Source organism: Tamandua tetradactyla, chromosome 10 (assembly GCF_023851605.1).
Source record: "Tamandua tetradactyla isolate mTamTet1 chromosome 10, mTamTet1.pri, whole genome shotgun sequence".
In the NCBI taxonomy this organism is placed as follows: Eukaryota; Metazoa; Chordata; class Mammalia; order Pilosa; family Myrmecophagidae; genus Tamandua; species Tamandua tetradactyla.
Window position 1 is genome coordinate 15,894,768 of NC_135336.1, and position 17,012 is coordinate 15,911,779.

The following is a 17,012-nucleotide window of genomic DNA, read 5'->3' on the forward strand; positions in this document are numbered from 1 at the left end:
TTTTCAAGTGCTCATGGATCATTCTCAAAGATAGACCATATGCTGGGTCACAAAGCAAGTCTTAACAAATTTAAAAAGATTGAAATCATACACAACACTTTCTCGGATCATAAAGGAATGAAGTTGGAAATCAATAATAGGCGGAGTGCCAGAAAATTCATAAATACGTGGAGGCTCAACAACACACTCTTAAACAACAAGTGGGTCAAAGAAGAAATTGCAAGAGAAATTAGTAAATACCTAGAGGCAAATGAAAATGAAGACACAACATATCAAAACTTATGGGACGCAGCAAAGGCAGTGCTAAGAGGGAAATTTATTGCCCTAAATGCCTTTATCAGAAAAGAAGAAAAGGCAAAAATGCAGGAATTAACTGTCCACTTGGAAGAACTGGAGAAAGAACAGCAAACTAATCCCAAAGCAAGCAAAAGGAAAGAAATAACAAAGATTAGAGCAGAAATAAATGAAATTGAAAACATGAAAACAATAGAGAAAATCAATAAGACCAGAAGTTGGTTCTATGAGAAAATCAACAAGATTGATGGGCCCTTAGCAAGATTGACAAAAAGAAGAAGAGAGAGGATGCAAATAAATAAGATTAGAAATGAAAGAGGAGACATAACTACTGACCTCACAGAAATAAAGGAGGTAATAACAGGATACTATGAACAACTTTACGCTAATAAATACAACAACTTAGAAGAAATGGACAGGTTCCTGGAAAGACAGGAACAACCAACTTTGACTCAAGAAGAAATAGACGACCTCAACAAACCAATCACAAGTAAAGAGATTGAATTAGTTATTCAAAAGCTCCCTAAAAAGAAAAGTCCAGGACCAGACGGCTTCACATGTGAATTCTATCAAACATTCCAGAAAGAATTAGTACCTACTCTCCTCAAACTCTTCAACATAATCGAAGTGGAGGGAAAACTACCTAATTCATTCTATGAAGCCAACATCACCCTCATACCAAAACCAGGCAAAGATATTACAAAAAAAGAAAACTACAGACCAATCTCTCTAATGAATACAGATGCAAAAATCCTCAATAAAATTCTAGCAAATCATATCCAACAACACATTAAAAGAATTATACATCATGACCAAGTAGGATTCATCCCAGGTATGCAAGGATGGTTCAACATAAGAAAATCAATTAATGTAATACACCATATCAACAAATCAAAGCAGAAAAATCACATGATCATCTCAATTGATGCAGAGAAGGCATTTGACAAGATTCAACATCCTTTCCTGCTGAAAACACTTCAAAAGATAGGAATACAAGGGAACTTCCTTAAAATGATAGAGGGAATATATGAAAAACCCACAGCTAATATCATCCTCAATGGGGAAAAATTGAAAACTTTCCCCCTAAGATCAGGAACAAGACAAGGATGTCCACTATCACCACTATTATTCAACATTGTGTTGGAAGTTCTAGCCAGAGCAATTAGGCAAGAAAAAGAAATACAAGGCATCAAAATTGGAAAGGAAGAAGTAAAACTATCACTGTTTGCAGACGATATGATACTATATGTGGAAAACCCAGAAAAATCCACAACAAAATTACTAGAGCTAATAAATGAGTACAGCAAAGTAGCAGGCTACAAGATCAACATTCAAAAATCTGTAGCTTTTCTATACACTAGTAATGAACAAGCTGAGGTAGAAATCAAGAAACGAATCCCATTTACAATCGCAACTAAAAGAATAAAATACCTAGGAATAAATTTAACCAAAGAGACAAAAAACCTATATAAAGAAAACTACAAAAAACTGTTAAAAGAAATCACAGAAGACCTAAATAGATGGAAGGGCGTACCGTGTTCATGGATTGGAAGACTAAATATAGTTAAGATGTCAATCCTACCTAAATTGATTTACAGATTCAATGCAATACCAATCAAAATCCCAACAACATATTTTTCAGAAATAGAAAAACCAATAAGCAAATTTATCTGGAAGGGCAGGGTACCCCGAATTGCTAAAAACATCTTGAGGAAAAAAAACGAAGCTGGAGGTCTCGCGCTGCCTGACTTTAAGGCATATTATGAAGCCACAGTGGTCAAAACAGCATGGTATTGGCATAAAGATAGATATATCGACCAATGGAATCGAATAGAGTGCTCAGATATAGACCCTCTCATCTATGGACATTTGATCTTTGATAAGGCAGTCAAGCCAACTCACCTGGGACAGAACAGTCTCTTCAATAAATGGTGCCTAGAGAACTGGATATCCATATGCAAAAGAATGAAAGAAGACCCATCTCTCACACCCTATACAAAAGTTAACTCAAAATGGATCAAAGATCTAAACATTAGGTCTAAGACCATAAAACAGTTAGAGGAAAATGTTGGGAGATATCTTATGGATCTTACAACTGGAGGTGGTTTTATGGACCTTAAACCTAAAGCAAGAACACTGAAGAAGGAAATAAATAAATGGGAGCTTCTCAAAATTAAACACTTTTGTGCATCAGAGAACTTCATCAAGAAAGTAGAAAGACAGCCTACACAATGGGAGACAATATTTGGAAATGACATATCAGATAAGGGTCTAGTATCCAGAATTTATAAAGAGATTATTCAACTCAACAACAAAAAGACAGCCAACCCAATTACAAAATGGGAAAAAGACTTAAACAGACACCTACCAGAAGAAGAAATACGGATGGCCAAGAGGCACATGAAGAGATGCTCAATGTCCCTGGCCATTAGAGAAATGCAAATCAAAACCACAATGAGATATCATCTCACACCCACCAGAATGGCCATTATCAACAAAACAGAAAATGACAAGTGCTGGAGAGGATGCGGAGAAAGAGGCACACTTATTCACTGTTGGTGGGAATGTCAAAGGGTGCAACCACTGTGGAAGGCAGTTTGGCGGTTCCTCAAAAAGCTGAATATAGAATTGCCATACGACCCAGCAATACCATTGCTAGGTATCTACTCAAAGGACTTAAGGGCAAAGACACAAACGGACATTTGCACACCAATGTTTATAGCAGCGTTATTTACAATTGCAAAGAGATGGAAACAGCCAAAATCTCCATCAACAGAAGAGTGGCTAAACAAACTGTGGTATATACATACGATGGAATATTATGCAGCTTTAAGACAAGATAAACTTGTGAACCATGTAATAACATGGATGGACCTAGAGAATATTATGCTGAGTGAATCCAGCCAAAAACTAAAGGACAAATACTGTATGGTCCCACTGTTGTGAACGGACATTCGAGAATAAACTTGAAATATGTCATTGGTAACAGAGTTCAGCAGGAGTTAGAAACAGGGTAAGACAATGGGTAATTGAAGCTGAAGGGATACAGATTGTGCAACAGGACTAGATACAAAAACTCAAAAATGGACAGCACAATAATACCTAATTGTAAAGTAATCATGTTAAAATACTGAATGAAGCTGCATCTGAGCTATAGGGTTTTTTTTTTGTTTTTGTTTGCTTGTTGGTTTGTTTGTTGTTGTTGTTTTTTACTATTACTACTACTTTTATTTCTTTTCTTTATATTAACATTTTATATCTTTTTCTGTTGTGTTGCTAGTTCCTCTAAACTGATGCAAATGTACTAAGAAACAATGATCATGCATCTATGTGATGATGTTAAGAATTACTGAGTGCATATGTAGAATGGTATGATTTCTAAATGTTGTGTTAATTTCTTTTTTTTCTTTCCGTTAATAAAAAAAAAAAAAAAAAAGATGAAAAAAAAAAAGTAAAAAGAAAAAACTCATACATACCATACCCCTTACCCTTCCCTCTCATTGATCACTAGTATTTCCATCTACCCAATATATTTTAACCTTTGTTCTGCCTATTTTTTTTCAATACCCCTTACCACTCCCTTCCATTGATCACTAGTATTTCAATCTACTCAATTTATTTTAACATTTGTTCCCCCTATTATTTATTTATTTTTAATCCATATGTTTTATTCATCTGTCCATATTGTAGATAAAAGGAACATCAGACACAAGGTTTTCACAATCACACAGTCATACTGCGAAACTTATATTATTATGCAATCATCTTCAAGAAATATGGCCACTGTAACACAGCTCTATAGTTTCAGATACTTTCCTCCAGCCTCTCCAATTCACCTTAGACTTAAAAGGGGATGTCTATATAATGCGTAAGAATAACTTCCAGGATAACCTCTCGATTCTGTTTGAAATCTCTCAGCCACTGAGCCCTCAATCTTGGGGTTCGCTCCTATGAAACTTTTTCCTGCAAAGGATAGGCTAAGCCTACTTAAAATTAGGCCTAAGCAGGTCAAAAAAAGAAAAATTAGGCCTAAGAGTCACCCCCAAAGAACCTCTTTTGTTGCTCAGATGTGGCCTCTCTCTATAAGCTGACATGGCATGTGAACTCACTACCCTCCCCCGCTACGTGGGACATAACTCCTAGGGGTGTAAATCTCCCTGGCAATAGGGGACAGAAATCCCAGGATGAGCCAGGACCCATCATCAAGGGATTGAGAAAGGCTTCTTGACAAAAAGGGGGAAGAGAGAGATGAGACAAAATAAAGTGTCAGTGGTTGAGAGATTTCAAACAGAGTCAAGAGGTTACCCTGGAGGTTGTTATTACACAGCATGTAGATATCCCTTTTTAGTTTATGGTGGATTGGAGTGGCTGGAGGGAAGTACCTGAAGCTGTTGCCGTGGTTCCACCTTGATTATTGAAGATGACTGTATAACGATAGAGCTTTTACAGTATGACTGTGTGATTGTGAAAACCTTGTGTCTGATGCTCCCTTTATCCAGGAAATGGACAAATGAGTAAAAAATATGGATAAAAATAAACAAATAATGGGGGGATAAAGGTTAAAGTAAAATTGGGTAGATGGAAATACTAGTGGTCAATGAGAAGGAGGGGTAAGGGATATGGTATGTATGAGTTTTTTTCTTTTTATTTCTTTTTCTGGAGTGATGCAAATGTTCTAAAAAATGATCATGGTGATGAATACACAACTATGTGATGTTATTGTGAGCCATTGATTGTACACCATGTATAGAATGTTTGTATGTTAAGACATAAATAAAAATATTTTTTAAAAAACCTGTTGGAGGATGAAAAGATGAACTATAGATGGGGAGAAAATATTTGCAAACCATATATAGGACAAAGGTCTAGCATCTAGAATATATAAAGAACCTTAGAACTCAACAGTAAATAACAATTGGAAAATGAGCAAAAGACATGAAGAGATATTTGATTAAAGAGACTATACAAATGGCAAATAAGCACATGGAAAGATGTTCAACATCACTAGCCATTAGGGAAATTAAAATAAAACCCACAAGATACCACTATGCAATTATCAGAGTGGCTAAAATTTTAAAATGACAATACTGAATGCTTACATGGATGCAGAGAATGTCGGTTACTCCTACATTGCTGGTGGGAATGTAAAATGGTATAGCCACTCTGGAAAACAGTTTGGCAATTACCACATGACCCAGCAATTGCACTCCTTGACATTTATCTCAGAAACATGAAAACTTATGTTCACCCAAAAACCTGTGCACAAATGTTTACAGCAGCTTTATTTGTAATAGCTTGAAACTGGAAACAACCCAGGTGCCCTTCAGTGGGTGAATGGTTAAACAAGCTGTATCTGGTACATCCGTGTCACGAAATACTACATAGCAATAGGAAGGAACAAATTACTGATACGTGCAACAACCTGGACAAATCTCCTAAGAATTATGTTGAGTGAAACAAATCAGTCCTCTCAACATCATTAGGCATTAAGGAAGTTTAAATCAAAACCACAATGTGATACCACCTCATACCCTCTAGAATGGCTACTATTAAAGAAACGGAAAATAACAAGGGTTGATGAGATACATGTTGTCAGTAGAGATATAAAATGGTACAGCCGCTGTGGAGAACAGTTTGGCTGTTCCTCAGAAAGTTGAAAATAGAATTACAATATGATCCAGCAATCCTTCTTCTAGGAATATACCCAAAAGAATTGAAAGCAGAGACTCTGACAGATAACTTGCACACTGATATTCATATCAGCATTACTCACAATTGTCAAAAGGTAGAAACAACCAAAGTGTGCATCAATAGATGAATGTATAAGCAAAATGTTTTTATGTACAATAGTATCTTATTCAACCTTAAAAGGAATGAAGTTCTGATACATGCTATAACATGGATGGACCTTGAAGACATCATGTTGAATGAAATAAGCCAGACACAAAAGGGCAAATATTGTATGATCTCACTATACGAAATCATTAGAATGTGCAGGTTCACAGTCAGAAATGAGAACACAGGTTACCAGGCTGGGGGTAGAGGTGGGGATTGGGAAGTTAATGCTTAATTGGTACAGAGTTTTTATTTGGGGGGATTGGAAAAGTTTTGGTAATGGATGGTGGTGATGGTAGCACAAGATTGTGACTGTAATTCACACCAGTGAGCTGTATATGTGAAAGTAGTTACAAGGGAACATTTTTGGACTGTTTCAAGTGTTACCAGAATAAAAAACTTTGAAAAATCCTGTAGAACTGTATAATACAAAGGGTGAACTCATATGGACTATATTAAAAATATAGTTACACTGTTTTATCAATTGTAACAAAAGTACCACACAAATACAATATGGTAATAACCGGGAAACGTGTGTATGTGTGTGTGTGTGTGTGTGCATGTGTGCATGTGATGGGTGGTGTTTATTATAGTTTCTTAGCTGCAAAAACAAATATACAATGGGTTGGCTGAAATTATGGAAAGTTATTGGCTCAGATTTTGAGGCCAGGAGAAGTCCGAAGTCAAGGTGTCAGCAAGGTGATACTTTCTCCCAGAAGACTGTGGCATTCTGGGGTTGATGGGCATGCTCCCTGGTCCTTGGCTTTTCTGTCACAGGGCAGTGCACATGGCGATGTCTTCTCTTTTCTCTTTCTGGCTGCTCCCTGTGGCTGCTCTTGCTTTATCCACTTTCCTTTGTTTATAAAGACTTAGCCATATTGGATTGGGGCTCACCTTCATTCATTTTGGGCACATTGAACAACATCTTTAAAGGTCCTATTTACAAATGGGTTCATACCCGCAGGACCAAGAATTGGAGCCTGAATATGCCTTTTGTTGAGGACATGATTCATTTCCCCGCAGGGATGTCTTTGAGAACTTTGTACTTTTGGCATGATTTTTCCATAAACCTGCAAATGCTCTACCAAAAAAAGTCAAAAGTCAATCCCAAGAGATTACATACTATATGATGCCATTTATATAACATAAAAAAATTATAGAGATACATTTATATAACATGAAAAAAAATTATAGAGATGGAGACCAGGTTATTGGCTGCCAGGGGCTAAGGGAGGGTGGTGGGTGTGGCTGTAAAGGGGCAACATCAAGGATCCTTGTGATGAAAATGCCCTCTATCTTGACTGCCTCAATGTCAATAGCCTGGTTGTGATATTGCTTTATAGTTTTGCAAGATGTTACCATTAGGGGAGATTGGGTATAAGATATAGGACATCTCTCTGTATTATTTCTTAAAACTACATGCAGATCTACAATTATGCCAAAATAAAAAGTTTAATTAAAAAAAAAACTGTCTGGAAGCAACCTTAAACCTATTGGGAGTTAAGTGACTGAATTTGCAGAAGGCTTTATTTATTTATTTATTTTTAAAACATTTTTATTGACAAATCTTCACACATATTCGGTCCATACATGGTATACAATCAATGGCTCACAATAGCATCACATAGTTGTGTATTCATCACCATGATCATTTTTTAGAACTTTGCATCACTCCAGAAAAAAAGAAAAAAAAGAAAAAGCTCATACATCCCATACCCTTTATCCCTCCCTCTCATTGACCACAAACACGTCCATCTACCCAATTTATTTGACCCCTTATCCCCCATTATGTATTTATTTTTTATCCATATGTTTTTACTCATCGGGCACAAGGTTTTCACAATCACAAAGTCACATTGTAAAAGTTTTATCTTTATACAACTGTCTTCAAGAATCAAGGCCACTGGGACACAGCTCAACAGTTTCAGGTACTTCCCTCCAGCCATTCCAGTACACCATAAACTAAAAAGGGATATCTATATAATGCATAAGAATAACCTCCAGGGTAACCTCTCGACTTTGTTTCAAATCTCTCAGCCACTGAAATTTCGTCTCATTTCTCTCTTCCCCCTTTTGGTCAAGAAAGCTTTCTCAATCCCACTGTGCCGGATCCTGGCTCATCCTGGGATTTCTGTCCCACGTTGCCAGAGAGATTTATGCCACTGGGAGTCATGTCCCACTTAGGGGGGAGGGCAGTGAGTTCACCTGGCAGAAGGCTTTACTAATAAAGCTATATTTACTGGAAGGATAGTCCACATGTGAATTATTCTGAAACATTGCGTATTATATCACTTTGGAAAGCAGAAAATGGAACTTTATTGGGGTGGTACACAGGATGGTCAAGTTTTGACAGGGCCTCCCAATAAAAGTAGCTACCGGGTTGGCTATGTTCCATCATCTCTTCCAACACAGTTGCGACGGGGGCCACTATAACTGCTAGCTCACTTTCTATCAGCCTAGCAACGCTGGTGCAAAGAGCTTTTTCTCAGTGGTACTAGCGGGTTGTTTCAGGAGCTTGGGGTGAGGAGACAATTGGTGCCGCTTTTGGCTGAATGGTGGGTGAGGGCCCTCGGAGTTACTTCTACCGCAGGAAGGGAGTAGGTGGTGAGTGTGCTCATGGCTTCATTTTCTCTTGCAGACACAAACTGCTGTTTTACTCCGCCTCCTTTGTCCCACTTGGCCGTCGAACCTATGCCAGCGAGGTGAAACCGGTGAGTGGCAGCCCAGCTCCCTGGCAATCAATCAGATGATCAGACCCCTTCCCCTGGGTCCCTGGGCCCTGAGCCACCCTCAGAGCAGGGCTTTTCAGCTTCCAGGACACTTGGAGCCACTTTCTCATTTGACAACCCCTCCTCCCCCAACCTCATCATTTCAAATGAAATTAGGGGTTAAGAGTTTAGACTCGAAGTTCTCAGTCTGGTTTTCAGTTCCAGTTCTATCACTAACTATATTGGAGATTTTTTTTTTTAATGTCTGTTTCCTCACCAGTAATAATAATCATACTTATTATATGTGGTTATTGTGACCATATTGTGAGGATTAGATAAGAATAATATATACCCAATGCCTTACTCATGGTAAATACAAATAAAAGTTAGCTTTGATGGTGATGATGACAATGACAATGATAATGGTGACTGTAGATGAAGAAACTGAGTCCAGAAGGAGGAAGTATGTTCCCTAAGAACATTGGTAGCTGGTGGCAGAGCCTGGGGTAAAATCCACACTTTGTCCTCTATACCACGGTGTTTCTCCAGACAGTGAGAATCAGGTGGGGAAGACCCAGCCTAATCCACTCAGGAAACACTAATTGCAGAGGGTGGAGAGGACAGCTTATTCTGTCCTTAGAACTCGGGGTTCCTAATGTGGGATCTGACTTTCTGAAATAGGTTGACAGCAAAGCTGTCCTGGTCACAGGCTGTGACTCTGGATTTGGGCTCTCCTTGGCTAAGCATCTGCATTCAAAAGGCTTCCTTGTGTTTGCTGGCTGCTTGATGAAGGTAAGAGATGGGTCATCTTCATCATTGTCCTTACACGCAGTCACTGTCTTGCAGTTTTTAATAGCATTCCTTGCAACTGGCTCGTCTGTTGCTTAAAACAGCCTATACCTTTTCCATTGGCTTTAGCCTCACTTGTTCTTCACAGCTTTGTCCATTCATTCACTGATTTTTTTCATTTACCAAATACTGCTGATGAACCTGACACTTCACTAGGTGCCATTGAAGAATAAAACCAGGTTCCTGCCTCAAAGAGCTCACTCAGCAGTGGTGAAGGGCAGCTACGAACAGATACAGTTGCACAAATTAAAGTGAAGATGGTTTGCAGGGATGTACAAAGAATGTTTAATGAGAATGCACAGAAGGAAGTGATTGATTCTCACATCAGAGAGGAGGTCATGTATTCTGGGCCATGGAAAATACATAATATTGTGATGGGTGGAGTCATGGAGAATGACCTGTCAGACAGAAGGAATAACTTGAGCCAAGGCTAGGAAGCTTAAAGCCCTCTGGAGCCTCTCAAGTGGTATTGAGGGTCCATGTAGGGAAGCACTAAAACACAAGGCTGCAAAAGTAATTAGGAGACAGTCCCCCAGTTTAGAGAGTTGTGCAACCATCACCATAATCCTCTTTTAGAATATCTCCCTCACTCCCTACAGTTCCCTCGTGACCATTTGCAGTTAATCCCCACACTTACCTCCAGCTCTAGGCAACTGCTAGGCAATCTGTCTCTTTAGAACGTCTTTTCTGGACATTTCATATAAATGGAATCATACAATGTGAGTCTTTTGCACTAGGCTTATCACTTAACATAATGTTTTTATGGTTCATTCATGTTGTAGCATCTATCATCAGTTCATTCCTTTTAATTACTGAATAGTATTTCATCATAGGGACATACTATATTTTTCAATCCACTCACCAGTTAATGGGTATTTGGATTATTTCTAGTTTTTGTCCACTATGAATAATGCTTCTATGAACATTTGTATACATGTTTCAGTATACACATGTGGTTCTTTTTTTATTTTTATTAATAAAACCAGTCAACATACAATATGAGCATTCTTTTTTTATCACATAGTTGTATATTCATCATTATGATCATTTCTTAGAGTGTTTGCATTATTCAGAAAAAGAAATAAAAAGAAACCAGAAAAAAAATTCATGCATACCATACCCCTTATCCCTCCCATTAATTGATCACTAACATTTCAATCTACTAAATTTATTTTGATATTTGTTCCCCCTATTATTTATTTTTAATCCATATGTTTTACTTATCTGTCCATAAGACAGATAAAAGAAGCATCAGACACAAGGTTTTCACAATCACACAGTCATGTTGTGAAAGCTATATCATTATACAACCATCTTCAAGAAACATGGCTACTGGAACACAGCTCTACATTTTCAGGTAGTTCCCTCCAGCCTCTCTGTTACATTTTAACTAAAAAGGTGATATCTATTTAATGTGTAATAATAGCCTCCAAGATAGCCTCTTGACTCTGTTTGGAATCTCTCAGTCATTGACACTTTATTTTGTCTCATTTCTCTCTTACCCCTTTTGGTCAAGAAGATTTTCTCAACCCCTTGGTGCCGAGTCCCAGCTCATTGTAGGATTGCTGTCTAATGTTGTCAGGAAGGTCCACACCTCTGGGAGTCGTGTCCCACGTAGAGAGAGGGAGGCAGTGAGTTTGCTTGTCATGTTTGCTGAGAGAGAGAGGCCACATCTGAGCAACTGAAGAGGTTCTCTTGGGGGTGACTCTTAGGCCTAATTTTAAATAGGCTTAGCCTATCCTTTGCGGCGTTAAGTTTCATATGAACAAACCCCAAGACTGGGGGCTCGGCCTATTGCTTTGGTTGTCCCCACTGCTTGTGAGAATATCAAGAATTCTCCACTTGGAAAAGTTGACTTTTCCCCCTTTCTCACCATTCCCCCAAGGGGACTTTGCAAATACTTTTTTTTTTTACATGGGCAAGCACCGGGAATCGAACCCGGGTCCTCGGGCTTGGCAGGCAAGCATTCTTACCTGCTGAGCCACCATGGCCCGCCCTGCAAATACTTTTTTATTCATTGTCAAATCCTTCTAGGATTTTGCGAGACATCACTCTGGACAAAACTACAAAATTTCATGCCCTACTCAAGGTTCCATGTACTTATGGTGTTCAATTAAGCTGTCCACATAAGTTGTATTAGGAAATGCACTAGTCAAAATATAAATTTTGTACAAAATAAATATTTTTTGCTTTAGTCTCACACGTAAGTTAAAATTTTAAAATAAGAATTACCATCTATTTTCAACACCCTGCATTTATTGACATTCCTTTGTTCTTCCTCATGCAAAACATTTTTAAATTTGTACATTTAGTGGGTGGGCCACGGTGGCTCAGTAGGCAAGAATGCTTGCCTGCCATGCCAGAGGACCCAGGTTCGATTCCTGGTGCCTGCCCATGTTAAAAAAAAAAAAAAAAAATTTGTACATTTAGTCACTATCATTATACACTCTAGGCATTCCTAGATTATACCATCTCAGTCTTTATTATCTATCTTTCCTTCTGATTTCATTTGTGCCCCCAGGCCTCCTCCCTCTATCATCCTCACATTCAGCTTCATTCAGTTTTCTAACGTTATTGTATTATAGTTAGGTAGTATTGTCCTACCCATATATTTGGTTCTTTTTAACACAGTTTAGAAACCAAGATCTGGACATTAGGTGTGCCCATTGCTAATAGGACATAGTTGCTGCTAGGTACCCTCTGTGGACAGAGCTGGAATATGTATATATAATAATATACATAGACATAAGCAATATAATAGGTATATAGAGAATATGTATATAACAAACCGGGTTCTAATCCAGACTCTGCCACATATATACTCAGACACTATATCTCTCTATATATCCTATGTACATTTCTTATAAATATTCACATATATATATAAATTATGAGCTTATACTGACCTCCTCTTCCATTTCAATACATCAGCTTTCTTCCTTGTTCCCACGTTGCCCATTTGTTTCCTCCTTCTTCTGCAGGGAGAAATCTAGCTCCCAGTTACATCAGTATACATTCTTTTGGTTAATCCTATAATGCACATAAATAGTTTCAGAATTGCTACATTTATATCATTTCAAACAGCAAAGCTACAATTAAATGTGTCAGTTCTGATTTTCTGAGAAACAGATGCCCAAATAGGGCTAGATGTGCAAGAGATGGATTGAGGAAATGCCTGTGATGGATAAATGAGAAATAAGCAGAAAAAAGGCAACAAAAGCCTTTACTGCAGTCCGGTTTGTAAAAAGAAATTGGGAAGGCAGAAAGGTTAGGAAAACAGAAATTCAGACTGCAGCACAGTTCTGAGAGTCTCAGTAGGATGATGAGTCGCCAACCAATAGTTGCCTGTTAGAGGAGCCCTGTGTTGGGAAAGAATGGCCCAGCATTCCTGCTACGCTCAGTCATTGAATAAGAGCAGCCGAGAGGTAGCATAGCTGTGACAGTCATGCTGCAGTGGATTGGAAGGTGCAGCAGCTGGAGGCAGCTTTCTGCTGTCCTGTTCGCAGCAGGTTCTCATGAAGGCGGCTCTGACGGGTGCACCTCCGTGGCTACCACAGTAGAGCTTAAGATTAAGATTTCTTTAAAGTGCTTTTTTTGTTGTTTTTTGTCTATTGACTGAAAATATACAGTAAAAGTACCATATCTAAAAGTTACATGGATTCTTTTATTTTTTTAACCATAAAAGCACTTTAAAAAATTAAAAAAAAATTTTTTTTCATAAAAACATTTTTAAAAATTAAAAAAAAATTTTTCATAAAATAAACATTAATTCCCACTTATTTTCTAAAGAGAATAATACAGTTTATTATAAGAATTTCTTAAATAAAAATTCTGAAGTGTTTTTACTATAATTTCTAAGGTTAATTCCATTTTTGTTTTCTCTGCCTAACTTTTGTTTTCTCTGACTAATTTATTCATATATAATAAATATAAATACTTACTCCAGTTTTTCCAAAATAATACTTCAATTTTATTTTTATATTAGAATTATTACAAACATATCCTCAACTGGAATGCCTTTGAATCAGATCCTAGAACAAAAATAAAGATTACTCTGTCACTCTGTCACTGTCTTTCAAATTCATCAGTGCTGGATTCCTTTATTCTGTCAACCCAACCTTACATTAATTTTGCTGTTTTGTATCTTATTAATAACTGTGTTTTGGGCTGACATTATTTTATGTTTGGATGTATGTAAATCTTATTCACGCCACTAGCTCTATGAAAGAGGGAATTACTTTTTTTTAATTTTATTGAGATATAGTCACACACCAATCCATCCAAAGTATACAATCAGTGGCTCACCATATCATCACATAGTTGTGTATTCATCACTACAGTCAATTTTAGAACATTTTCATTACTCTAAGCAAAAAAACAAAAGCTTCCCTTATCCTCTCCTATTACTGACCCCAAGTGTTGTTGGTGTGGTACATTTGTTACTGTTGATGAAATAATATTAAAATATTACCATTAACTACAGCCCATAGTTTGCAATAGGTGCATTTTTCCCATATGTCACTCTACTATTAACTCCCTGTAATAGCAATGTACATTTGTTCTAGTTCATGAAAGAACTTCTTTATATTTTTATTGTCATAATCATCATCCACTACAAGGTTCACTGTGTTATATAGTCCTATTGGATTCTTTTTTTTTTGCTTCTGTATCATTATATTATTTATTTGAAATACAATTCAATTCATTTATTTCTGTTTATGGTTTATTTTCTCTCATTTTTCTTGAGTAAAGCCTCTAAAGTCAAAATTGTGCAACAAGGTCAGGTACAAGAGATCCTCAATAAGATTAACATCTGATTTCATATCAGAAACCTTGAAGGCCAGAAAGCAGTAGAATGACATGTTTAAAGTGCTGAAAGAAAAAAATTCAATCAAGAATTTTGTGTCTGGCAAAGCTATCCTTCAAAACTAAGGAAGAAACTGAGATGTTTCCGTATAAACAAAAGCTGAGAGAGAATATTACCACTGCCCTACAAGAAATGCTAAAGGGAGTTCTTAATGTTGAAAGGAAAGGATGCTAGACAGTAAATTGGAGCTGCATGAAGAAATAAAGATCTCTGGGTAAATAAAAAGCCAATATTGTATTTTTCATTTATAGTTCTGCTCTTTACTTTTTTGCATGGTGTCATTGTCCGGTTCATGTGTCAACTTGGCCAAGTGGTGGTACCTGTTTGTCTGGTTGGGCAAGTGCTGGCCTGTCTGTTACAATGAGGACATTTCATAGAATTAAATCATGATCATGTCAGCTACATCCACAACTGATTCCATTTGTAATCAGCCAAAGGGGAGTGTCTTCTACAATGAGTAATGCTTAATCTGATCACTGAAAGCCTTTTAAGGAGGATTCAGAAGAGACAGGCTCTTCCTGCTTCGATTGGCAAGCCTCTCCTGTGGAGTTCACACAGACCCTCCATCAGAATCGTCTGCTTCACAGCCTGCCTGCGGATTTTGGACTCTGAGTTCCCGTGGTCACGTGAGACACTTTTACAAATTTTATATTTGCAAGTGTTCCCTGTTGATTCTGTTTCTCTAGAGAACCCTAATACACATGGTTTATACAAATGCATTAAAAAAATCATAAGCCTATGATAGCAGATGCACCATTTATAAAGATATAAGTTTTGACAGGAATAATAAAAAGAGGGGATATGGAGAGCTAGGAACAGAGCTAGTGTATTCTATTGAAGGAAGGTTGGTATCAATATGAACTAAATTATAGTAGAATTAGGATGTTAAATATAATCCTCATGGTAACCACAAAGAACTTTTTTTTTTAATTTACAAAAAGGAAGTGAGAAATGATTCAGAATGATTCACTGCAAAAGATCATCTGAACATAAAAGAAGGCAGTAAAGAAGAAACACAAAAGGTATAAGACATTAAAAAATATTAGCAGAGTGGGCCACAGTGGCTCAGCAGGCAGAGTTCTCACCTGTCATGCCAGAAACCTGGGTTCAATTCCTGGTGCCTGCCCATGAAAAAAATAAAAAAACCAATTAGCAAACTGACAAATATGAGTCTTGCCTCATGTGGCAGTTACCTTAAATGTAAATGGATTAAACTCTCCAATAAAAAGCAGAGAAGGGAAGAATGAATAAAGGAGCATAATTCAAATATATGCTATTTACAAGAGATTCACCTTAGAGCCAAACTCGCAACTAGGCCAAAAGTGAAAGGATGGGAAAAAATATTCCTTGCAAGTAGTAACCAAATAACTGTAAAAATAGGGGTGGCTATAATATTTGTAAAAACAGACTTCAAGTAGAAGCACAAAACACAAAGAAGGACATTATATATTGACAAGGGATCAATTTACCAAGAAGATATAACAAATATAAATATATATATGCACCAAGAACAGGGCTCCAAAATATACAAAATAAATATTGACAGAATTGAAGGGAGAAATAGATAGTTAAACAATACTAGTTGGAGACTTCAATACACCACTCTCAATATTGGATAGAACATCTATACAGAAGATCAAAAGGAAATAGAGGTCATGAACAACACTATAAACTAATTAGATCTCATAGGCATATATTAGAACACTGCACTCAAGAATCACAAAATACACATTCTTTCCAAGTGCACATGGATCATCCTCCAAGATAGAGAATGATCCACATACACTTGATCTCCAGGCCACAAAACACATTTCAGAAAATTTAAAAATACTGAAATCATCTTTAACCACAATGGAATAAAGCCAGAAATCAGTAGCAGAAGGAAAACTGGAAAATGCACAAATATGTGGAAATTAAACAACCCATTTGACCAATAGGTCAAAGAAGAAATCACAAGGAAAGTTGGAAAATACTTAGAGATGTATGAAAAAGAAAAGCCAACATACCAAAACGTTTAAGACAGTGGTCAGAGGAAAATTTATAGCTATGTATGCCTATATTTAAAAAGAAGAAAGATCTCAAGTCATTAGCCTAACTTAACATCTTTAGAAACCAGAAGAAGGAGAGAAAAAAAACTCAGTGTTAGCAGAGGGAAGGAAATAATTAAAATTAAGGCAGAGATAAATGAAATGGAGAAGAGGAAAAAACCTGAGAAAATCAATGAAACTAAAAGTTGGTTCTTTGAAAAGATCAATAAAATTTTTTAAACATCTATTAGCTAGATAAAGAAAAAAGACAAATATGTACAATAATAACAAAAATGGAGAAATCACTACTGATCTTACAGACATAAAAGGATTATAACTATTAATTGTATGCCAACAAATTAGATAATCTGTAGGAAATGGAAAAATTCCTAAAAACACAAATTATCTAAACTGACTCTAGAAGAAATAGAA

The 17,012-nt window shown here is 36.9% G+C and overlaps 1 protein-coding gene across 5 annotated transcripts in view; it reads left to right on the forward strand.

Annotated features, from left to right (window-relative positions):
* Positions 1 to 17,012, forward strand: part of BDH1 (3-hydroxybutyrate dehydrogenase 1) — a 72,305-nt gene that overhangs the window by 36,909 nt on the left and 18,384 nt on the right. For all 5 annotated transcript variants that reach the window (XM_077117936.1, XM_077117935.1, XM_077117937.1 and 2 more), the window contains exons 3-4: positions 8,768 to 8,840; positions 9,519 to 9,629. In XM_077117936.1, coding sequence (XP_076974051.1) covers positions 8,768 to 8,840; positions 9,519 to 9,629 — 184 coding nt within the window. The remainder of the gene's footprint in view (positions 1 to 8,767; positions 8,841 to 9,518; positions 9,630 to 17,012) is intronic.